We start from the raw sequence: 22,520 nt of genomic DNA, 5'->3' as shown, positions 1-22,520 counted from the left end.
GGTGCTCAACGAACCTAGCCTACTTCCCGTGCTAGAGATGGGGCCACTTGGGAGAAAGCAGGGCCCACGAAGCAGCAGGACCCCAATTCCAGCAGCCTTCCAAGAAGCGTAGTACAGGAGGGCTTCCTGCAGAAGCCACCCTTCTAGGCATCACAGAATTCCCCTGCTGGCCCTGGTGGCCCAGCCTCTCTCCTAAAATGGCCTGGCCTTTCACAATGCCTTTTGGTGGTGATGCAAGATGGCCAAGTTCAGCTCCCGCCCCTTCAGGCCTGGGGCTGCCCTGGGAAAGGGCAGCACAGAAGGCGCTTCTCCTAGCCGGCATGATTTCCAGAAAAACAGCCACGGAGCCTCGCTCTCCACTGGATCCCGCCCAATGACAGAGGCAGGTCACGTGGCAGGAGCTGTGTGGTAATCCCAGAACTGAGTAAGCCTGGGCCAGGGCAGGGAGGGGAGGGAGGCTGCCCCAAACCACTACAGGTCTGCCGATTCTGCTTCCTAGAAACGGACTGCTGGGGACACCGGGAGCTCTGGTCTCTGGACAATGCAGCGTAATGGTGGGGGCTCGGGCGTGGGGATCACCCGGCCCCTGTGGAACTCTATCACTTATGTCTGTGTTTCTAGACAGGCTGCTTCACCCATGAAGGTTCAGTTTTCCCTCCTGGAAATGAAGCTGACGCATGCTCAGGGTTTCCAGGGAAGGCTTAAATGAGACTGTGCCTATAAACAGCAATAACCGCTACACGTAGGGGAGTGCATACCACAAACCAGGTCCTCATCCAGCACATTTGCACTTTCTCATGTAATGCTCCCAATATTACACCAGGAGATAGAGCCCAGAGAGTTGGAGTAAGTTGCCCAAAGTCACACAGCTAGGAAGGCGCAGAGCTGGGATCCCAGCCTAGAGGTATCTGAATCCAGAGGCTAATTCTTAACCCCTGCACTGAATCCCCACGAAGGAGAAAAGCCATAAATCACCGAGCATGGCCCGGCACATGGTGGGTGCCCCAGAAATGGCAGGACTTTTCATGACATTCCTCTTTCCCAAGATCCGAAGATTCCACTTTTTGGGGATTCTGTCAATCTAAGAGCCTTGGGTTCTCCATCATCTGCCTTTACAGGGCTCCAGAACTGCCTTGTCCCCCAGCCCAGCCACCTTCAGCAAAGTAGGTGCTCCACCAACACCTGCAATTTCACTCTTCATGTGTGTTCCTTGGTAAGCATCGCTACAAACTCCAGCGTCCTACAAGGAGCCCTGGTTGCTTCTGGGGAAGGACATGAGGGAGATGGGAATAAGGAGCCTTTCACCTTATAGACTTTTGTGCCTCTTTAATTTTGAACTATGTGAACGTATCTCTATCCAAAACATTATTAGAGTTAAAAATGAAAACATCTAACAAATAAATTTTAAAAGCTGCTAACAGGTGGATGAGCGTACGTGCAGGCAGAGTGTGGGAATGCCTGGAAGGAGGAAGGTCTTTGCAATGACTAGTCTAGGCCCCAGGCTCCCAGGGGAGGGGAGTGGACCCAGGAGTGGGTGTGACTCATCCAGTGCCTCCGACCATTTCACTAGAGCAGGGGCCCAGGGAGGCCAGGCTGAGACCCTGGTGGCACTCGCCCATGGAGGTTCCTGGCTCCCAGCTCATGCCCCCTAAGGTGGGGCCTGATGCCCCCAGCCTGGGAGGAGTTGGCCTTCAGCAACAGCCCATCTGACTACAATGCCCAGCACTCCACACTGACTGGCTGGGGAAGCACAGTGTCACTGGGGGTAGCCCAGTCCTGGCCCCTCGCCCTGGGCCTGAGGATGGATGGTGGACGGACACTGACCCCAGGGAGGGGGCCCTCTGGCCTGCTGGAGTTCCCAAAGGGACTTTGTGGTAGCAAAGGAAAAAGTGAGAGTGGGGATGGAGGGTGGCCCTTGGAGCCTGCAGCCTCCTCGCCCCTCCCAGGCAGTGGTGAGGGGCTCTGCAGGGAGCCACGCAGCGGGGAAGAGGGTGGCCAGGCAGAGATGGTACCTGGGATCAGCTGGTGGGACCCAGGACCTGAGCTCTAGGGGCAAAGAGGATGTCCTGCTCCACGAGAGGAACACAGATGCTGGGCAAGGCCCCTCCACCCCTGTGCGTTGACAGGGGCTGGCTCATTCCGGGAACACACATACATGTGAACACACACATGCTTCCTTATCAGCCAGACAACCTGGTCAACAAGTCCGGAAGCAGCCCTGAGAGCCAGTGCCCTCCCCCCATGCTTGGCCTGGAAAACAGGATGGCCAAGGAAACACTCTGGGCTCTTTGAAAGGCCTTATAGGACCTGGTGGGCAGGCAGAGTGCGAGGGTCCTGAGCACAGCCTCCAGCCCCCAGGGCAGAATGGCCAATGGCCAAAGCCCTGGGTCTGAAGCAGCCCAGGGTCCCCCCGGTCCCTGGCCACTCTCAGGTCTGACTGCACACTCACAGGAGCTGCCATCTGGCTTCCTGCTCAGCCCAACTTGGTCTTGGGAAGCTGACCCCAGCCCCCAGCCCTGCTGGGCTCACAGGAACACACACAGGGGCACATATACCCACCTAGGCATGGAGGTTCCTGCCAGGAAAACCCTGACTTCCTGTCTCCAGGCCTAGAAACACTCAGGAAGATGGCCCCGGGTCTCGGCCTACATCTTTCCCACTGCAACATGCAGGAGGCTCTTGGCCTTGGCGCCTGTTCCCAGCTTCCTCCTGGCAGCCTTCCCCACTCGCTGACCTCACTGCCTGGGGATTCACTGACCCTCAGAGTTCCCCTTCCCCTGCACCCAATGTCTTCTCAGCTTTTTCTTGCAGATCATGGCCTGGCCAGGCCCCTGGGGACATGGGGTCAACAACAAGGGCCTGGCTTTGGAGCTGGCTCTTACCTCCCCCTCCTCAGCCTGGTAGACACAGAGCACCCCCATTTCACAGCTGGAAAAATGAAGGCACAGAGAGGTAGGGGAACTAGCCTACAGTCTCTAGGCTGGAAAGCAGCAGAGCTAGGACTGCACCTCCTCCCTCCTCTGTAGCCTGGCTTGGAAACCCAGCCCAGGACCCTCGGCCTGCAGCCAAGGGGCTCAGGCAGGGCCAGGTGCTGCAGGAGGGGGCCTCCATGAGGGGCATGGGACTCAAACATGGGGTGGGATGGCAGGAGCTCCCTGAGGAGAACTTGGCCAGGACCAAACCAGATCAAGTCTTCCTAGATCCCACCCCACCTGGCCCGCGACTCTCACTCAGGCCACTTATGGCCATGGGGTTACGTGTGGGGTCAAGTTGACCTGTCAATCGCATGCCCCGCCCCAGGGAAAGAGGTGCCCCTCTGATACCTCCCCTCACCCTGGCTGTGAGGATCCCAGGCCACCTGTGCTGGGGCCTGGTGGGAAGTAGTGCTGACCTCCACCCTCTGCTGGCCTCAGTTTCCCCACTGCCATAAGGACTGCCTGTCAGTCTCAGCACTCACAGATACCCTGCCCTCACCCCAGCCTGGAGTGTGGGAACCCCAACCTCTCCTCTTCCTCATTCCTGCCACCCCCACCCCCACCCCCACCCCCACCCCCACCCTGCTGGATTCCCCACTCAGGGAGGTCTGGACACTCCCTTGGCCTCTGCCTGCCCCACCCCTGGTCCCCAGCCCAGGTGCACTGATGAAGGGGGCTGCCCCTGGGATCTGCTCCCACTCCTCCCAGGACCCCAGCTAGACTGAGACCTGGCTCTGTGCTCCAGCCTTCATGTAAGCGGTGGGGCAGACCTGCCCGGCACTGCCCACTGGCTGTCCACTGTATGGGGAAGTAGGCCCAGAGGGAGCTGGGAGAGACATGTCCCCCACCCACCTAGCCCTGCAGCCCTCCAGGGCCCTTGTCCTGTCCTTGGGAGACTCAACTCCACTGGGCTCTTTGAACCTTGGCCCACCTGCAGTTACCTGCCCCCACTTCCGCCATGCTCAGGGTCAGGCCCAGAGAGACAGTGGGGGCCTGCTGTGGAAGGGCAGAGGGGAAGGCACCTGTCGCTACCTGCCTCGGCATCTCCCTGTAAGTCTCCCCAGACAGCGCTCAGCCTTCCTGGCAAGCCCAAGGCTGCCAATGCAAATGGGTTTCCCAGCAGCCTTGCCCAGGGGCTGGAGCCCAATTTCAGTGCCAGCTTCCTGGTACAGAAGCATGGGGGCTATGTGCAGGTGCACAGTGGAGCAGTCTCCTTGCAGCCCTGCTTCCAAAGCTCAGCCCAGCAGGGTCAGCCCCCATACACACACTCCATGGGTGACACTTGCCCTGCGGCAGCCCCACAACTTTCACGGCTGGGAACGCCCCCTCACATCTAACCCAAATACCTCAACCTGCAAAACAAGTCTTGGCCTTTTCTTATTTCTCAGGGGCCCAGGGCTGCTTAGAATGGGACAGAGCAGTGCCCACCCCTGCTGGGCCAGGCTCACTTGGCACATGAGGTCAGTGGACCCAGAATCCCAGGGTCAAAGCCTGCTTTGCTCTGCAGCCATAGGCCTGGGCCTTCCCAGCTCTGGACCTGCCTCAGTTCCCTCATTGGTACAATGGGCAGGAAAGGGCCATCCACCAATGGAGTCATCACAGAACCTTCGAGCCCAGACCTCCTGCTCCCAGCCAACTTGGTCCTGCCCACCTCCTTAGTGAGGCACCATTTTAATTCACATTTATTTTAAAAATAAATACTCTGTTTTCTTTCAGACTGGGGGTGCTGCTGGACAGTCAGGCAGGGAGGCCGAATTGAAGGGAACACTCCCCCACAAATGCCTGAAATGCCTCCAGCATTGCTGTTTCTTCTGGCCCAGCAGCCCTGCATGGCCGAGGAAGAAAAGTCCATGGCTATGGGCTTCAAGGTTGGAGGCAGGGCTGAGTGCCTTCTTGGGCTCCTAGCTTGAGGGGCGGTAGGTGGCTGACCCTCCACCCACGGCAGCCCCTCTCACCCAGGGTGGCCCCCTCTCAGGCCCAGGCACGCTAGATCCAGGTGATTAGCAAGTCCACGGAGGTGGGCACCTCAATCTCTTCGAAGAGCACATGGCCCACAGCGGCCCCAGAGCCCCCTGCCTTGGCTGCAACCCTCAGCAGGTTCTGGGCGTGCTGCAAGAGGCGCTGGTTCCGACGGCGGCCCAGTCGGCGCAGTGCCAGAATGGCCAGCACGTGGTCCTGCCTGCAGAGACATGCAGGCCCTCACTGTAGACCCAGCACCTGCAGTGATACTCCAAACCCCAGAGTGAGGGGACCTCTGGGCTTGGGCTGGAAGCATGAGTGCACCCGGCATTCCTGAAACCTTGTCTGAGACAGGCTGGAATGAGGGAGGCCAGTGGGAACAGTGCTCCTGGAGCGGTTGGCAGCATGCCCTGGGGGTGGGTCTAGAAGGGTGCAGAGCTGCGTGGAAAGGGGAAGGGGCATGCCCAACAAGGGAAACAGCTGTGCAGAGGTACTGGTTCACAGTCACCAGAGAACAGGTTCAAGAAAGGTGATGGAGTGTGTGTGGGGGGAGGATGCAGCAGCTTGGGGGCGGGAGGTCCAGACCAGGGGTCATTGCCAGCCTTGGAAAGGAAAGGAGTCAGGCCTCCTCCCCCAAGCACTGTGCAGGGAGCCACAGCCAGGCAGCAAGGAGAGAGGCTGCGTGGAGGCAGGAGGCAGATGAGGAGTGTGGAAGTTGAGTACCCTATGGGGCTTGAAGCTCCACCCCCAGGAGCCAGGGAGGGCGGGGCCTGCCTTGGCGGAAGCAGGAGGGGAACCCTGAGGCCCTGTGAGAGGGCAGTCACTCTCAGCCAAAGGCAGAGAGGCAGTCCAGGCTGGTGGCAGGGAATTTTCCCCAGGGCCGACCGTGGAGCTGGGAAGGGGCTAGGCCCGGGGCTTTCTGTGGCCTCCCCATCCCGGAATCTCCAAAGCCATGGAGAGATTGGGGCTGGGATTTCCACGGATTCGATGACTCACCAATCGCCCCAACACACACCCTGGTGTCAAAGCCTTCTCCCGCCTGGCTGGGTCTCAGGTGTCTCCAGCTTCCAGAGAGGGCTTTCTCCCAGAGGTGGGGGCTGTGCCTCCCCCAAAATCCCAGGGCAAGGACACGTCCCCACCATCGGATGCCCCAGGAGAGGCACCCATCCCCCATCAGACTCCAGGGGTCTCCCCATCCCACCACCCTACTGAATGAGGATGGCTGAGAATAGGTTATGGGGGAGCGGCCCCCCTCTCCCACCAGAACAAGCTAGCGCCTCCCTCTGGCTCCTCACCTGTCCACCTATAGCCACAGGGACCCTTCTCAAGGCAGGAATCTCTCGACCTCAGGGCCCCCGTGGTGGTCAGTCAGTTGGAACCCCGTGGGGGAGCAGGAGGGGTACGGACCTGATATCAGGGTAGCTTCCAATGAGTGTCTCCAGGTGGCGCTGGATGTTGTCTTTGTCTGTCTCACCCAGTATGTCAGCCACACATGGGATAGCTTGGCCCAGCCACGTGGCCTCAGAGCCCTGTGGAGATAGGGTGACACGTGGGGGGCTGGTAACCTTCCCTAGGAGCCCCCTCGACATCCCTTCCTGAAACTTCTCCATTAGTACACCAGTCAGCCCTCCTGCAGCCACCACATTCCCACCGTGACTACCTCCCACACCGTGGAAGGGGAAGGGGACGAGGGCCTCAGCACATGAACTCAGCCACAGCACCACAATATTCATCTTCCCTCCCCACTACAGTGGCTGAGGTGTCTTCTCATCTCTGCTCAGACGGTAAACCGAGGCCCCAGCATGGAAGTCCTTCTGGAATCTTACAGCAAGTGTGTGTGCAACCAGCAGCCCAGAACAGGGGCATATGTGCAGAGAGGAGGCGCCTCAGTTCTAAAGGCAGGGGATCTGGGGTGGAGGAGAGGCCTCCCACAGGCCCTGCCCATCAGATAGGGCTGCAACCCTCACCCCTTCTCTATGCAACCCCACAAACTGTATGCAAATATTTGCAAAGTACCGCCCCCCACCTGGCCCTGCCTAGCCGTGCCAGAACTCCCAACCCCTCTCCGGGGGTGGAGAGTGGGGAGAACCCTCCTGTCAAAGCCCACCCCGCCGGGTTTTTGCAGGAGCCGAGCTGAAATGAGAATAGGGGACGCTAGTGGAGGGCCCCCGGGTCCCAGGTCCCCAGAGGCAGCGAGCGCTCCAGGACAGTCAGATGATGCTCCTACCAAGCCCTGGAAGGTGTCACCAATGGCCTGGGCTTCAAGGCCCATCTTCTGGGAGGCAGTCATGCGCTCAATGCCCCGGAACCGATCGCGCGGCCTCAGCACCTGCGCCAAGTACTCACGGATCACGTAACGATGCACCTCCTGCAGAGTCTCCTGGGCAGTCCAGGAGTCAGGGTCAGGGTCAGGGTCAGGATCAACACCCCAGCCCTGGGCACCCCCACCAGGGCCCGACCCTCTGGAGATACCTGCGCCCATGGTGGGGCCACGTGTTCAAGGTGGAGGGCAAAGGCCACCACCTTGTCCATGAGGGGCAGCAGCACGTCCTGTGTCAGCCAGGCCCTGGTGCACAGGACCTTGAAGAGTGGCTTGGGGCAGAGGGGTGGGAGGTCTTCTAACCATATCGTCCCCATCAGGGCCTCCTCTGGACCCTCCCCTCAGAGCCCCATGCCTGTGTCCTGACAGGGGTGTTTCAGGCCAAGGGACCATCTGTCACCAGGAAGAAACTTTGGGGGGCTATCTGACTCCTTTCTAATGTCACCCTGGTGACATCTTCTCTCCTAGCCACGAATGTCACTAGGCTTTTCTCAGGCACACCTCCTCTAGGCCCTGGGCTCCAGTGGACAGGGTTCAAGTTTGAGCCTCTGGTCAGATCTTGCTTAGGGGAGCCCTGGGGCTGGGTGAGGAGCCTGCTTCCATGGACCACCCCCATCTCTGAGAGGTGGAGACTGAAGAAGGTCGGCATTTCCCCACCATCCCTGCTCAGCTGGGAACTTGTCTGGGTCCCCTGCCCACCCCCAACATACCACCCCTGAAACTGGCCCTGGGGTAAATGAATATTGTGACTTGGGCCCCCAGGCTGTAGGGCACAGGGGGACCTGGGGCACCTGCTGGGTGTGGAAAGTAGGGAGAGAAGGGCACATCCCACCCACCTGCACATCACGCTGCAAGCCCTGGAGCAGCCGCTTCTGGAAGTTGCAAGTGGCAACCATGAGGGGCTTCTCCAACTCCTCAAAGGTTCCCGGGAACCTAGCCAGAAGACTGGTCCTGGGAGGGGCCAGGACAGGTGACCAAGGGGGCAAGGGGAGCAGGCTGGGAGACAAAGCCAGGCAAACAGCCAGGCAGGCTAGCTGCCACACCAACTCCACTCACTTAGACTATAATGTAAAAGGCAGCCCGTGGGGCTGCACTGTGTCGTAGCCCCGGAGCAGAGTCAAGTGAGGGGACAGCACGATGCCACGGGAGCCGGTCCTAGAGGGGTAGGTCAGTGAAGTGGTGGTGGTGACCCCACTGCATAGCAGAGCTCCCCTGAAGCAGCTCCGGTCCAAACCTCTGTCCCCTCTTGGTGAAGGGACAGTGCAGCATGGCCATGCCATGCCTGGCACAGGAGCCCTACTTTGAGCCTCATAACTGCCACCCTAAAGGTGATAATGTCCCCATTTCACTGTTGAGGACACTGAGAACCAGGTATGCCCAGCCTCCAGCACAGGGACACAGAAAGACAGGCTGAAGTTCCATCCGGGGCTGGGCCAGAGGCTGCCTACCAAGGGGCAGCTCAGCCTCGGGGTCCCCAATGGCCAGGACCAGCGTGGCACAGATTAGGGATGGGAGAGAGTTAAAGAAGCAGAGCTTCATCGTGGTCATGCTTCGCATTCAGACAGGCCTGGTTCAAGTCCCAGGTCCAGCAGGTACTGGCTGTGTGACTGTGGACAAGTGGCCTTTCCTTTCTGAGCCTCCACTTTCCCATCTGTACATGGGAACATGGCACTTGGGATGAAACACATCAGGCGGGGAAAGCACTGGCCCAGTGCCGGGCACATCACACATGCTCCTAGAGAGCGAATACCAACTGTGTCCTCTAAGGTACTGACTCCCCATACAGCCCTGGGGAGCAGGTGCTCTGATCTCCATTTTTCAGATGAGGAAAGGAGGCACAGAAAGGGGAAGTGACTTATCTCAAGGCACACAGCCAGCGAGTGGCAGAGCTGGGATCTGAACCCAGATAGGGTGGCCCAGAGTCTGTGCCCAAGGTTGCTGGCTGCCCTGCAGCAGCTGGTGCATCCACAACAGGAGGACACCGAGGCTGGCCTAGGGCTGAAGGCACAGAAGGAGGGCAGCCACTGCTAGCCCAAAGGGAGGGCCTCTGCCTCCAGGAGTGGGGGGTAAGATGGACTTGGGGCCCCACCCCAAGCATAGCCCTGAGGGTGGAGTCAAGGTGGGCTTGCTGGAGGACAGAGTATCTCTAAAAAGGACGAAGGCTGGCTGGGCTGAAGGAGGAAAGAACCGGAGCCCAGGGTGGCAGGGACCGACAAGGAGGCAACAGGCGGGGACTCCGCTGGCTGGAACTTCTCCGCTTCTGCTCGGCCTTGAAACTCCCAGCATCGCTTCCAGGGCCTCAGCTCCACGGGGCGGAGGAAGGACCTCACAGCGGGGCCGGGGAAGGGGGCCATCCCTGGAAAGCCCGCGCGCAACCACAGTGGGGGAGGGACCCAGCCCTTAACCGCCTGGGTCCAGACTCCTCTCCCTTTGGCTTGCCCGCCGTGGCGGGAGCCTTCCGCGTCCTGGTTCCCGAAGCTCGCGCGCCCCCTGCTGGCCGCGCCGGGCCCCGCCCCTGCGGAGGAGCGGGAGAGACCCACCTGAGCTCCTCGCAGGCGTTGATGTTGGCGCCAAGGTGCGGCTCACTCAACAACTCTGACTCCAGGCAAACTTTTTCAAACCTGGGGGTGGCGTACCGCAGAGGCCTTCAGGACCCTACCCGGCCACACTATGGCCCCAGGTCCGCCCTCCCTCAGGTCACCACGCAGACCCCAGGCCTGATGAAAAGGCTCCTCCTTCCCACCAGTCCTGAGATCTCGGACTCTGAGTAAATAGGATCGCCCCCCCGGACGATCACCACCCACACCCTGGCCGGCCTCTCCACCCACCCCACCCTGGCCTAGGATGCGCCCGCACCTGGGCACGAAGAGGCCGAGCGCCCTGGCACAGATCCTCAGAGTGGTGGCTTCCAGCTCCGCGGAGATGGCGCCGGACACCTTCACTTGCTGGGCCACGAGCTGCAAACGATGTCACGTGCTGAGGGGGCATCGTAGCCCCGACTCCGACGCCCCTGCTTCCTCTACCTAGTAGCCCAGCGACCTCTCCAGCCCGTCCCACTCTGTCTCACTGTCTCGGCTCCAGGTTCCAGCGGCCCCAACCTGGGGTCCCACCCTCCCGACTTCCCATACCCACACCCACCTGCCAAGCTGGGAGCTGTGCCCTGGAGCTCCCAGCCTCCCGTGCGACCCGGGAGCCCCTGATCCTGCCCCACGTGGCCCTCAGGCACCCGTCTAATGGGCAGGGGAGGTTAAGATTGGATTGGATAGCTCTGGGTGTCCCCACTGCGAGTGGGACCAAACACCGCCTGAGGCCCAAACACACATCCCTCCTCCCGGGCAGCACCATATGGACGTCGATGGACAGCGGCGTGTGGTAGCGGCCTTGCAGCACGTCCGAGGCCTCCGAGGCTGCCCAGCGGCTCTGCTCTAGCTGCAGGATGCCATCGAAGCAGCTAGTGATCTTGGTCTAGCGGGGAGGGGACTGAGGTGAGACCCTCCCAAAAAGGAGGTTCTGGTGTCCCCTACCTCCCGAGCTCGGCCGCCCGCCCTCGAATACAAGGGCTACCCTGCCGGGGCACAGCTTCGTGCCCAAGCCCACAGGGTAAGGAGTGGCTCCGGCCCGAGCCTGGGCCGGCACCGCTGCAGCGATGCTGGGAGAGGCGCCTCTCTACAGTGGCGTGGCAGCCGCGCTCAACCTGGACCACGCCCCCTCCGGCCCGGCCCCGCCCCGGCCTTACCTCTAGGGAGCTGGCGTAGTCGCTCTCCAGTCGGGCCCACACTTCGGGTGCCAAGAGCGGGGGCAGAGGCTCGGCGGGCAGAGCTAGGTCCGAGGTGCCCAGGAAGTCAGGACTGGAAGGCAGGGCAGGGGCTGAGGGCCTGGGCGGGGCTCTGATGCGACAGCGGCTGCCCCTCACTCCCTTCAGAGCCTAACGCCATCACCAGAGAGCCCCGAACCTGGACTTCTGTTCACACGTTCCGCCCCCCACTAGGCGTCCATGCCAAACATCCGCCCCAAGGTTCTGACCGCTGGATTTCCTGGCACTCTTGCAATCAGCTGTGCGTGCACAAAATGCATAAGGACGGCTGTCCAGATGGACCTCGGCCAGCCTCGGGAGTGACCTCTATCCTCACAGTCAGGGGACACCCAACAGTGAGCTCTAGGCTTCCCCAGCACCACACAGCTCAGGGACCCGCCACTACCCAGCACACACCAAGGAGGCCCAGATAGGGGCGTACACCTGTCTGAGGCCACACAGCAAATTAACGAGACCAGGACTTTAGGCTCCCTCCTCCCACCTCTTCTGCCTGTGGGGCTGGGGAAGCAGTCAGCAGGAGAAGGAATCCGCCCCCATCACACAATCACACAGCGCTGACCCGGAGGTGGAAGCTGCCAACGGGTTGGGCCTGCGCCTAGGTGCCGGTCCAAAGGGGAGAGTGTGGGTGAACCCACGTCAAGCGCCGAGAGCCCATGGCTGTGTCCTGCCTGGAGGGGTGTTCGTTTCTCCCTCGCTCAAAGGCACCTTGTGGACTAGCACAGGCCCTCTAACCGGGCTCCTGCCTGGGTGAGAACCTCCCCTAGGACACTTTCAGCTTCAGGAACAGGCCCATAGGCAGCCCCTTAGGAAAACCCGGGCGGGAGCGCGCTGTGGCCTAGGACGCGGAGGAAAGAATGTCAAAGGCCCCGAGATCTCCGACGCCCAACTGCCGGCCAGCCGTCTCCCAGGGAGGAAAGGAAGAAAGGTGCCTAGCGCTCCTCAGAGCTGGTTCCCGAAGGCCTCCCTGTAGGCAGTGCCAGGCGGGCGGTGCCAGCCCCTCCTTGCCCTCCCTGGCGCCCGGACCGGGGCCTCACCTGCCGTAGACATTGGCCACCCAGTGCAGCAGGACGTAGAGCTGCTCGCAGCCGCGGGCGTCGCGCGCGAGCTCCTGGAGGCGCTGGGCCACCGCGGCGTGGAAGGCGCGCAGGTAGGCTTCCCACACCGGGAAGCCGGCGGCCGCGTAAGCGGGCTGCACCTCCCGCTGCACTCTCTGCAGGTCACGGCGAACCAAGCCGCCGAGCTCGTCCAGAAGCCCGGGCAGGCCCGACGCCCCCTCGGCCGCCCCCGGGGCCTCCCCGGCGCCCGCCAGCTGCACGCGCTCCTGCGCACTCCGCCGCACCGCATCCTCCCAGTGCTGGCGCCAGCGGCGCGGCGTGAGCAGGAAGTCGCCGTCGGCGGGGGGCGCCGGGTGGGCCTCCTCCTCCGCGCGCACCACGCGGGCCAGCTCGGCGAGCGCGGCCGCGTCCACGCCGTCCGGGCCCAGCGTCTCGCGCACTACGGCCCCGATCTCCGCGGCCAGCCCGTCGTAGTGCAGGCACACGTCCATGGCGCGCCGCGCGAAGCCCGTGGGGTCCTGCTCGAAGGTGCGCGAGGCTTTCTCGGCCACTAGCCGCGTCTCCAGGTGCCGCAGCTGTTCGAAGGCCGCCAGCAGTTGCCGCTGAGCGATGAGGTCGGCCACAGACTTGCCTTTTGCAAGGATGGGCGAGAAGAGCGGCTGTGTGGGGGACTGCCCCAGGACCTGGGCCCAAACTAAGGCATGTGGGTCCCGTTCTGACTCATCCAGAGCTGGGCTGCCTCCCCCTGGAGCTCAACTGAAGGCCTGGTCCAGGAGCTACAGCCCCACTTGCCGGGACGGACCTTCGGAATCACCTTTGAAGAGGCAGAACCCCAGGCCCCAAGCCTGGCTGAGAACAGCAATTTGGGTCAGTGCCTGCCTTCCCCACTTCTAATTCCTGCCTTCCCCCCTGCTCCCACTCCCACCCCAGCTCTGGGGAGCTGGACCAGGTGGCCTCAAGGGCAGTGCTGACTGCAGGCCCCATGGGGTCAGAGCTCAGGCTGGGCGTGTCCTGCAATGGCCAGGCTCCTGTCCCAGTGTCCAGCTTCAGCATTTCTTGCTGTTCCCTGCTCTTGGCCAGCCCCTAAGCCCCAGGAGCCCTCTACCTCCACCTGCACCCCCCCTTCAGGCCCAACTCCAATGCATCTCCTCCTGGGCAGCCCCCCTGACCTCCCCTCTGGCAGCCATGGCTCCCATGCATCCTCTGTGACCCTGTGATCTGAGAGGGCTAGTGCCTTGTCCAGCACTCTGGTTTGGCCACGAGCCAGGCTGCGGAAGGCTATGGAGAGGCTAGAAGTCATGCAGATCTGGGTTCAAATTCTGTTTCTCCACTTTCCAGCTGTGAGACTGGAGGCAAGTCACTTAACCTCTCTGAGCCTCGCTTTTCTCCTCTGACCAATAGACGCTCTCCTTGTTGTAAAATGCAGTTGTGCAGGGGGCGGGGTGTGGGGGAGCTAGGGAGGAGAGCCTGTTGGGAAGCCTGGGCTCCGCTGCTCCACTCTCTGGCCTCGGTTCTCTCCCATGTGTAGTGTTGTTTGTGAAGCCCTCACCTGCCTTGGGTTCCAGTTCCTCAGGCCCCATCCCAGTGGACGACCGCTGGCTGACACCGTCCATGACCCTTGAGGGCATGTCCGGGCCATGGGCTGCCCCTGGCACAGCAGTGGCCTGGGACTGGTCGGCGGTTGGGCCGTCGTTCAGGGCGCGCCGTAAGGAGCGGAACAGGAAGCGGGAGCTGCTCCGGAGCAGGCCCCAGGCCTCCTCAGGGGCCTGGCCCGAGGCCCGCTGGCTCACCCGGGAGAAGGCCCGCCGAAAGGTGTTCAGGCCAAGCCGCCCGTCCTCATGGTGGGTGCTGGGTGCATCCACACTGCTTGCCCGCCGAGTGCCCTGCACTGGGGTCTGCGGCTCCGCAGGCTGCTTGGGGCTGTGCAACTCCGGCCCAGAGGTCACTGTCCGTGGTGATGGCATCTTGGCAGCAGGAGAGCTGGGGGTGCAAAGGAGGTTCAGGAAGCCCAAGGGGCGCCCAGCCCCAGGGAGCAGGCACTGAAACCGTTGAGAGCCCTGTGGGGCCTGGTGGGGCTCAGCAGCTTGGTTAGGGAAGCTTCCCCTAGGAGGTGCCCCCAGGCTGTCACCAGGCAGCTCTCGTGGCCAGAGCCTTCTTTGTACCAGGCTGCAGCTGGTGCCGAGAGGTAGACAACCACTTCCTTCAGTCAGCCTTACCTGACACTAGTTTCCCCCACCTTCCCCCGCCTTCCCGCACCAGCTCTGCCAGGCCAGACCCTCCCATCGAGAGCCAGAGAGGGGAAATGAACATGCAGGTTCTGGGGCACAGTCCAACCCACATCTCATATTCCCCGGGGCTGGGCCCAGCAACCACATCCAGGACTTCCTGGACCTTACTTAGGTCCTGGGGCCTAAAATGACCCCTCCCCAGCATTGCTGCCCCCAGAGCCCGCAGCTCACCCCCATTCAGCTCTTCAGGCCTAACTGCTTCTGCTCGAAGGGGAGCTCAGGGACCCGGGTGGGAGAGCAGCCCCTTCCCCAGTGCCTCAGACCTGGAAGGAGGCGGGATCAGGCTGAGGGCCCTGGCTCAGGCCACTGCAGCTTATCAGGGCCTTGCAGCCTGCAGAGGGGTGGGAGGGGCCACAGGTCTATATTTAACCAGGGGTTGGGGGTTCTCAATGCCATTTCTCTGCATTGCATCTCCTCCCCAGCCCCAAGGTGTGTTCTGGCCCCTCCCACATAGGAGGTGGGGAGGGGATCTCTAGGGCATGGGGTTGTGGAACAGGGGCTGCCCCTGCCCCACCTGAAGCTCAGAGCCTTCATCACCCAGGCCCTGCCCCCCGCCACGACCCAGCTCTGCCCACACCCCCTTTCAGCCTGACCTGGCTACGTTTGATTTTCTGGCTTTAGGTTAAGCTAGGGGTGGGAGAGAGGAGAGAACCTCTTTGGCCTGCTGGGACCTTCTGCCTACCCCATTGTGGAAAGGCGGGTTGGGGTGGTGGTGGGGTATTAGGCCAGCAAGATCTCACTTTAGCCTTGGCGAAACTGGGGCCAAAAGAAGGGCAGGACCTGCTGAAGTCAGTGACCAAGCAGAGGCAGAGCCCCCAGCCCATTCCCAGGCCCTCCCCAGGACAAAGGCCAGGCTAGAGTCAGCACCTGACCCTGGGGCACCATTGAGCAGGAACCACCTCTCCTCAGACCTCAATTTGCTTGGGGTGAGATGACACTGAATGGGCAGGGCCCAGACCCTCACCCACCCCTCACGCCCTCCGGTGAGATGTCTGTCCAGGGGCCAGACATGCAAGGGATCGGCCAAGGCCTACCTTCCTCTTCCCAAAGGTGACCGGCAGCTAGAAGGAGCCTCGCTGAGAGAGGGGCAGGCCCAGGTGATTGATGGGGGCCTTATCAGCCCCGCCCCGGCCACAGGTCATGGTCCTCCCCTGGCGCCAGGACCCTGCCCCCAGCTCAGATCAACCCACACATGGTGGGGAGCTGTCACAGGAGCCATCTGTCCCCCACACTCCTGCCCCCCAGTGCCCCTCAGCACCCAGCAGGGGCAGGAGTGGTGATGAAGAGAAGCATTCCAGCCTGTGCTGCACTCAGACGTGCTCCAGGCTCTGTCACCAGGGGGATGTGCAGAAAGGACAAGCTGGGCCCTGTCTTGGTTGGGGAGAACTCACACTTCGTAACCACCTACTGTGTGCCCAGCCCAGTGCCTGGCACACATCGGATCGCCATGACAACAAAGTTGCAGGATGTTGTTCACCCCATTTCATAGATGAAGAAATAAGCTCAGAGAGGGTCAGGGTCTTGCTTTAAGCCACACAGCTCAGGGGTGGCAAGTCTAAGCTAATCCAGGTCTGTCTGGAAACCCAGGAACAGAGGCTGGACTTCCGGTCTCCCAGCACCAGCAGGTCAGAATTGTTGCCCAAGGAACCCTTTCTCCCAGCAGAGAGACCCGAGGTGGGGGCAGCTCCCAGTTTCCAGGAGTGAGGTCAGACTTCGAGGTATCCCAGGAGGCCTAGAGGCAGATTCTGGGGGAAGGAGGAGCAGCTGGCTGCTGGGTCTCGTGGGACATTACACAGACAGAGACTTTGGGCCCACCCAGCTTGCCCAGCCACCTTCACCCCAAACCAAAGCTACAATGAAGGCCCATCGAGGCCCCCAGCTGGTCCCTCAGCCCCCTTGACCCTCCTCCCGCAGCTTCCCAAGCCATTCTTGACCTTTCCAAAGCACACGTCAGCCTGGTCATTCCCCTGCTTTAAATGCTTCCGTGGCTCCTCACAGCACACAGGCCAAGACCGAGCCCCACAGCCTGACATTTGAAGCCCTCCCATCCCAAACTGAACCTTCTGCAGCCTCACCTCTGGGCCTCCCTGACCTGCACCCCTCCAGCCACTTCTCAGTCCCTGGCAAGTCCAGCCTCCCGGCTTCCGCTCAGGCTGCTCCCTCTCCTGGCTCCCCCTCTTCGCTCTCCAAATCTGACCTCTCAGGACCCGGGGGTGCAGGTGCCCCCACCTCTGAGGAGTCCTTGGGCTATGCCGCACCACCTGTCTGCTCAGGAGGCATTTGGGACTGTCTCTATGGTGATGGGGCCCTCCTCACTGGCCTGGGAGCCTCTGTCCCTCTGCCCCCTCCCTGTCGCCCCAGAGCCAGCCTGGAGGAGGACTGAACCATCAGTGTCAGGGTCACCTGCTGCCCTGGCTGGCCTGGCAGTGAGCTATGCTGATGTCTGCTGGACTGGATTCCCTGCTGACTCTACCTGGGCCCCTGCCCTGTGGGGCCTCTCTCTCATTCTCTTTCTTTCTCTGGCTCTCTGTCCCCATTGCCCTGAGTCTCCAGAGGCCCTGGCTTCTGGGCCTGAGACTCTGCGCTGCCTAAGCTTCAAGGCCCAGGAGACCCAGGCCCATCTGAGCTCTGGGCCTCTCACTCTCCAGGTCAGGCCAATGCACCCACTGCAGGGAGAGCAGCAGGGGTGGGAATGCCACCCAGAAGACGTGGTCATTGGGAGCTCCCATCTAGGGCCACCCATCTGTGACCAAGAAGTCAGGTCTGGGCTTCCCCTGCGCCTACCCTCAGCCTCAGCTTCTACCCCCTTTTCCTAGACCTGCCCTCCCAGGCATCCTTCAGTGGTCTCCCACCCTCCCCACCTACCCTGGGCCGGGGCCATCACCCCCTCCTTCAAAGCTCCAAACTAGCCCCCTGGGCAGGTGACTGCCTGCACCCTGGGCCATAACCTGGCAGGCCTGTGTCTCCCTCTTACCTCCCACCTGCCAGCCCCCATCACCTGATCACAGGTCCTGACTGCTCTCCTTCCTGGACCCTTGATCCTGTCTCCTCAGAGCAAGCAGGGTCTTGCCAAAACATACACCTCCCTTGAAACCCTTCCTCGCAAGCTAAGACTCTTTTCCTGAAATTAAGGAAGAAGACAAGCGTGTGTGTTCTCATCATACTATTCAATATTTGCCTGGAAGAACTAGTTAAGGCAATAAGGCAAGAAAAATAAGAGGTATAAATATGGGGAAGGACCCGATAAAACTGTCATCATTCATAGGTGACATGATCATCTGCTTAGAAAATAGCTTTCCTGTACCCCAGAAAAGCCTGTGAGAAAAAGCACTTAGAAGGCTCCTCTTCTCAGTAGCAATGAAAAATAAAGCCCTCCAGGAGGGGCCGGCCCAGTGGCTGAGTGGTTAAGTTTGCATGCTCCACTTTGGCACCCCAGGGTTTGCCAGTTCGGATCCTGGGCATGGACCTACAAACAGCTCATCGAGCCATGCTGTGGTGGCGTCCCACATAGAAGAACTAAAAGGACTTACAACTAGGATATACAACTATGACTGGGGCATTGGGCAGAAAAAAAAAACAACAGGAAGATTGGCAATTCCTCCTTACCTGAGCATTCAAGGCCCTTCCTAACCAACCCCTCCAGCCTCATCTCCCACTCACTCGCCACCCACTCTTAACCACTCACCTCTCCTCCACACTTTTGCACAGGCTGTTACCTCTGCCAGCTCCTTCAAGGCTCAGCAAAAGAGGCTCCTCCTCCAAGAAGCCTTCTCTGATCAGCTGAGCCCCAACCATGGTCAGCCTCCCCTCCTGGTCTCAGTCCCGGGCATACCTTCTCCCATAATTGAGGGACAGTTACAGGGTGTGGGTCATCCACCCCCTTACCAGGAGCACCCCAGGACAGGGAGTGGGCCTGACCTAGCCACTAGCCAGGGCTGGTACATGGCAGGTGCCCAAGGAAAATAAATCGATAAGCAATCTAAGGTAGGAATGTAAGCCCACGGGCGTGTCCACACTTCTGCGTGTCTGGGCTTTGCAGATCTGTGTGTTGGCCTGAGTGTGTCTCCCTGTATGTGCCTCAGAGGGTCTGCAAGTGGTTCTCTCCATGAGTCCATGTGTCTGTCTGTGCCTGCATGCATGTCTTTATGTCCAGGTCTGTTTATCTGCTTTCTCTGTGTGTGTGTCCACTGTATTTGAGCTGGCACACTGGCCTGGGCTCCGAACTGAGGCCCTTGGCCAAGAAGGCCACTAGCAGAACGTGAATTGTCCTCAGCCCTTTGAGTCCCCGCCCACTGCCCACAGCACCCCCGTCAACCTCCTGCTCCACCTGTGTGACACATACCTGCTGAGTGAGTAGGCACTGGGGCCAGGCAGAAGGGGCCACCAGGAGGAGCTGGCCGAGCTGGGCCCTCAGAGCCGAGCCCAGGCGAAGGGCCCGCTGGAGCAGCCAGAGGGAGTGACCAACAGCTGGGACTTCCCAGCCGTGGTCAGTACCCCTGGACCCACCCGCCCCACCCCAGCCTCACCCTCCACCTCAACTCCACGTACTTTCACTTTCAAAAATGTTCCCACCCCCTTCCCATTCCAGAGCAATCACTCCAACCTTTGACTCCTGGCAGCCGGAAGCTCAGGCCGAGGATCAGTGACTCAGTGACCGTAGGAGGGGAGGACCAGGAGGACAGCACTGGAGTGCTCAGAGGCTCCAGGCAGTGGGGAGTGAACACTGCTGGGGACTACTCTGACTGCCAGCCCTCCTGTGGTCAGACTGAGGCCAGAGGGAGCAGGCCCCAGTTGGCCAGGGCAGAGCAGGGGGTTGGGGGGGTGGGGAGTGGGGGGATGGGGAGGTGGAGGGTTTGAGGAAGTGAGGGGGTGGGGGGGCACCCAGCCCACAGCGTCTGAGCCCAGAAGGACCCCTCCCTCCTTGGCAGAGATTCTGGCACCAGATGTGGCTGCCAAGCTTGTCCTGAGAGTCCCTGCCTGGCACTGAGAGCCGGCAGAGCAGAAGCATGGGCCTTGGGGGGGTGGTCACAGTGACAGCAAAGGGAACAGATGTTGTAGGCCATTCAGGAGCTAGGAGAAGGGAGGAGCCCTAAAGGACTGATAGGATTTCACTCGGGGTGAGGAAAGAGGGCGTTCTGGGCAGAGGTCAGCCCATGGGCAAGGGTGTGGAGGCGGGGCCTCAGGCAGGTCCCTACTCCTCCACAGTGGGCCAGGTGGGAGGCATTTCGAGGGGAGGGTCACTGAGACTTCCCAGAAGAGCCTGGCCCCACACCTTCATGGGGGGATTCCGCTTCTGGCATCCAAGAGAGAAACTTAGGGAAAATCCAGAGAGGACAGATCCAGGCCTGTCCCAACGGGGCTAGAGCCACCGCGGCGTGGGGCAGAGCAGGGGAGGTGCTCTGGGCAGGGTGCCGAGGAGAGCAGAGACAAGCTTGTGGGTTAGCGTACGAGGGCTGCCGTAAGAGTACCACAGGCGGGGGTCTTAAACAGCAGACATTTATTTTCTCAAAGTTCTGGAGGCTGAAAGTCTTAGACCAAGGTGTTGGCAGGGCTGGTTTCTGCTGAGGCCTTGCTCACTGGCTTGTAGACGGCAGTCTTCTCCCTGTGTCTCCTCACATGGTCGTCCTTCTGTGTGTCTGTGTCCTGCTTTCCAATTCTTATAAGGACACTGGTTCTGTTGGATTAGGACTCACCCTAATGGCCTCTCTTTGGCTTAAGCACCTCTTTAAAGACCTTATTTCCTAATACAATCACCTGCTGAGGTAGTGGGAGTTAGGACTCCAACAGGAGAATTTTTTGAGGACAAAATCCAGCCCATAAAAGATTGGAAGGCACCTGAGATGCTATAGCACCCAACTGCCATCTGCAGACAGCCAAGTCGGACCCAGAGATGCCAGCACCTCCTCCAAGAAGCCCTCTGGTTTACCACTTGAGCCTTCTCCCTGAGCCCTGAGTTCCCCTCTGTGAGGTGGGGTCATAGGAATCCCAGCTGAAGCCCGTGAGGCACCCAGCTGGTTGGATGGCCCTTCCCCCCCAGCTCAGGCTGACCTGCCCACTGACCTCCTGTTCCACATGTCTCCAACAGTCAGAGACTAAGAGATGGGAGGGGCAAGCACAACTCAGGAGTCAGAAAGGGACCCCCTTCACTCCCTGCACCCAAGGTGACCACCCACGTTCTTCAGTAGGAGTCCTGGAGCAGCTGTATCCTGCTGGGAGCCCTGGGACCCCTGTCAGGTACATGTTCTCTACCCATGTTGCATTGGGACACTGACTCAGAGAGGCATAGGAACCTGCTCACGGCCACACGGCTGGTGAGAGAGAGGCCAGGACTCCAGCCCAGGTTTCTACCTCCGAGGACTGGGTCTTCCCATGGTGCCAGGCCCTGGTGGACGTTGCCAGCTGACCCTCCTGGTCTCCTGCTCACAGGGTACATCAGAGTCCTGGGACCTCCAATTATGGGTCACCTCGAGTCAGGAGACAGGTCCCTGAAAAGCTAGTGGCACCCAGGGTCTGGGGGATTGCTCCCAGACCTCTCCCCGACTCCCAGCTGCACCCCACACCCACCCAAGCCCGTGCCCACTTTTCAGCATGAGGCCGGGATGGTTCTTTTATTCTATTCCTATGTTGTTTTTCCCCAACTTTCTCAGTAAAATCTCTTTGGAAAAGTCCCAGCCTTGTCTCAGAGGAGCCTCAGGCACAGGCCTGGCCAGGGTCAGGGGAAGGCAGAGTAGAGGGGGCAATTGAGAGGGAGTGGCACAGGGAGGACCCCATGGAGAGTACAATTCCACCTCCCCCAGTTGAGCTGCACAACCTTGGGAGGGGCACTTCTGCCTCGGAGCCTCAGTTTACTCCTCATAAAATGAGGTTGTTGTTGGAATCAAATGGGTTCACCTCAGTGGAGGACCTGGCTCCCCGGTCAGAAGGGGCAGGGACAAGGACCAGATGGTTTCCTGTCCTATGGGTTCCTGGGAAGCCAGGCTAACACAGGCCAAATGTAGATGCCAGAGGCAGCGAATTCTACGTACACTCCTGCCTGGTCCAGGGCAGAGGCCAGTCGAAGAACAGGAAGCCTGGGCTCCACCCTCTGCGCCTCACCTGCCGTGGGCCTTGGCAGGGGACTGCCTCTCTCAGAGCCTCAATCTCTCCGAGACGAATATTGCAGAGTTTAGGTGGCCCAGCTGGGAAGGGCACTGGACAGTGACGTCCGTTCTTTCCGCAATGACCCCAACTGACGCCGGGGCTTGGGGGGTGCGGGGTGAGCGCCACAGGATGATTCCAACCGGCGTTCCCTGGGTCGCCCAGCACCTGCGTTCCCAGGGCGGGGCCTCGGGAGATTCGGGGCGGGGCTATCGAGTGGGCGTGGCATGGATCTCTAGCACCGCTGGTACGGCTACCCGGCTACTGCGCACGCGCCATGGTTAGGGTCTGGCGCGTGGCAGTGGATGGACTGGGGCCCAGCTGGTTTTAAAGGGGCCGGGTCTTGTGGGATAGGGGCCCGCGCTCTGCGGGGCAAGCAGATCGGCAGGGTCGAGATGCTCTGCCCGCCCGCACTGGACTGCCTCCCTGGGTCTTACCCCCCACCCCCAGCTCTGATTGTGGGTCATTTCTACTCAAGAACTGCCCTGTTAGATGGTGAGATCCAGAGTGGCATTCTGGTCTCCCCTCATGCTTGGGTCTCAGGCCAACCAGCTCAGCTATTTGTCAGCACTGGGACCTTGGGAAAGTTGTGTTTAAATGAATGTAAGACTGCCTGGGAGGGTGGGGATGAGATCTCAGTAAATGACACCATCTCCCACCTCACACTGCACACTAGGAACCCAGAAATCACCTCTGCTTCCTCAGGTCCCTTCCCCCACATCCTATGTGTCAGCAAATCCTGGCAATGCTTCCTGTAAAATATCTGTCCTCTTCCCCCACGCCCCCCTTGTGGAACAACAGGAAGGACAGGAGGGGAAGGACAGGAAGGACCTTGAAGGACAGCCCAACCCCTCTCTTAAGCTATAGACAGGGAAGGGCCCACGGAGACATCCTGGGCCTGTGTACCGGGCCCATGGGGCCATGGAGTTAAAATTAAAACAAGCTGCCAGGCAAACTTCCACACCTCCGCCT

The 22,520-nt window shown here is 60.6% G+C and overlaps 1 protein-coding gene across 7 annotated transcripts; it reads right to left on the bottom strand.

Moving 5' to 3' along the window:
- Window positions 1–4,644: 4,644 nt before the first annotated feature.
- EXOC3L4 (exocyst complex component 3 like 4) lies at window positions 4,645–18,892 on the bottom strand. 7 transcript variants are annotated; one of them, XR_011431826.1, is made up of 12 exons: window positions 18,754–18,892; window positions 13,673–14,103; window positions 12,103–12,754; window positions 10,991–11,102; window positions 10,393–10,719; window positions 10,111–10,211; window positions 9,795–9,875; window positions 8,091–9,610; window positions 7,407–7,526; window positions 7,162–7,314; window positions 6,342–6,463; window positions 4,645–5,154 (listed from the first exon to the last, which is right to left on the bottom strand). XR_011431826.1 is itself a non-coding variant. In XM_070249189.1 (12 exons), the coding sequence occupies exons 2-12, from the start codon at window positions 14,085–14,087 to the stop codon at window positions 4,962–4,964; spliced, it is 2,391 nt and encodes a 796-aa protein (XP_070105290.1). In that variant the 5' UTR covers window positions 14,088–14,103; window positions 18,754–18,892; the 3' UTR covers window positions 4,645–4,961. The 7 variants fall into 7 exon arrangements, 5 of the variants coding, with proteins under 5 accessions (XP_070105290.1, XP_014591269.2, XP_070105291.1 ...); XR_011431827.1 differs by having other exon boundaries at window positions 10,597–10,719; XM_070249189.1 differs by having other exon boundaries at window positions 8,091–8,205.
- Window positions 18,893–22,520: the final 3,628 nt, after the last annotated feature.

Source organism: Equus caballus, chromosome 24 (assembly GCF_041296265.1).
Source record: "Equus caballus isolate H_3958 breed thoroughbred chromosome 24, TB-T2T, whole genome shotgun sequence".
NCBI lineage: Eukaryota > Metazoa > Chordata > Mammalia > Perissodactyla > Equidae > Equus > Equus caballus.
This window is presented reverse-complemented; position numbering and strand designations above follow the sequence as displayed.

Bases quoted from the DNA above. Each gene is read 5' to 3' on its own strand.
- EXOC3L4 (XM_070249189.1), bottom strand. From the start codon at position 14,087: ATGCCATCACCACGGACAGTGACCTCTGGGCCGGAGTTGCACAGCCCC. The intron at 12,755-13,672 runs GTGAGGGCTTCA...TCCTTGCAAAAG, and splicing joins GGAACTGGAACCCAAGGCAG to GCAAGTCTGTGGCCGACCTC. The intron at 11,103-12,102 runs GTGAGGCCCCGG...CCTGCCTTCCAG, and splicing joins GTGGCCAATGTCTACGGCAG to TCCTGACTTCCTGGGCACCT.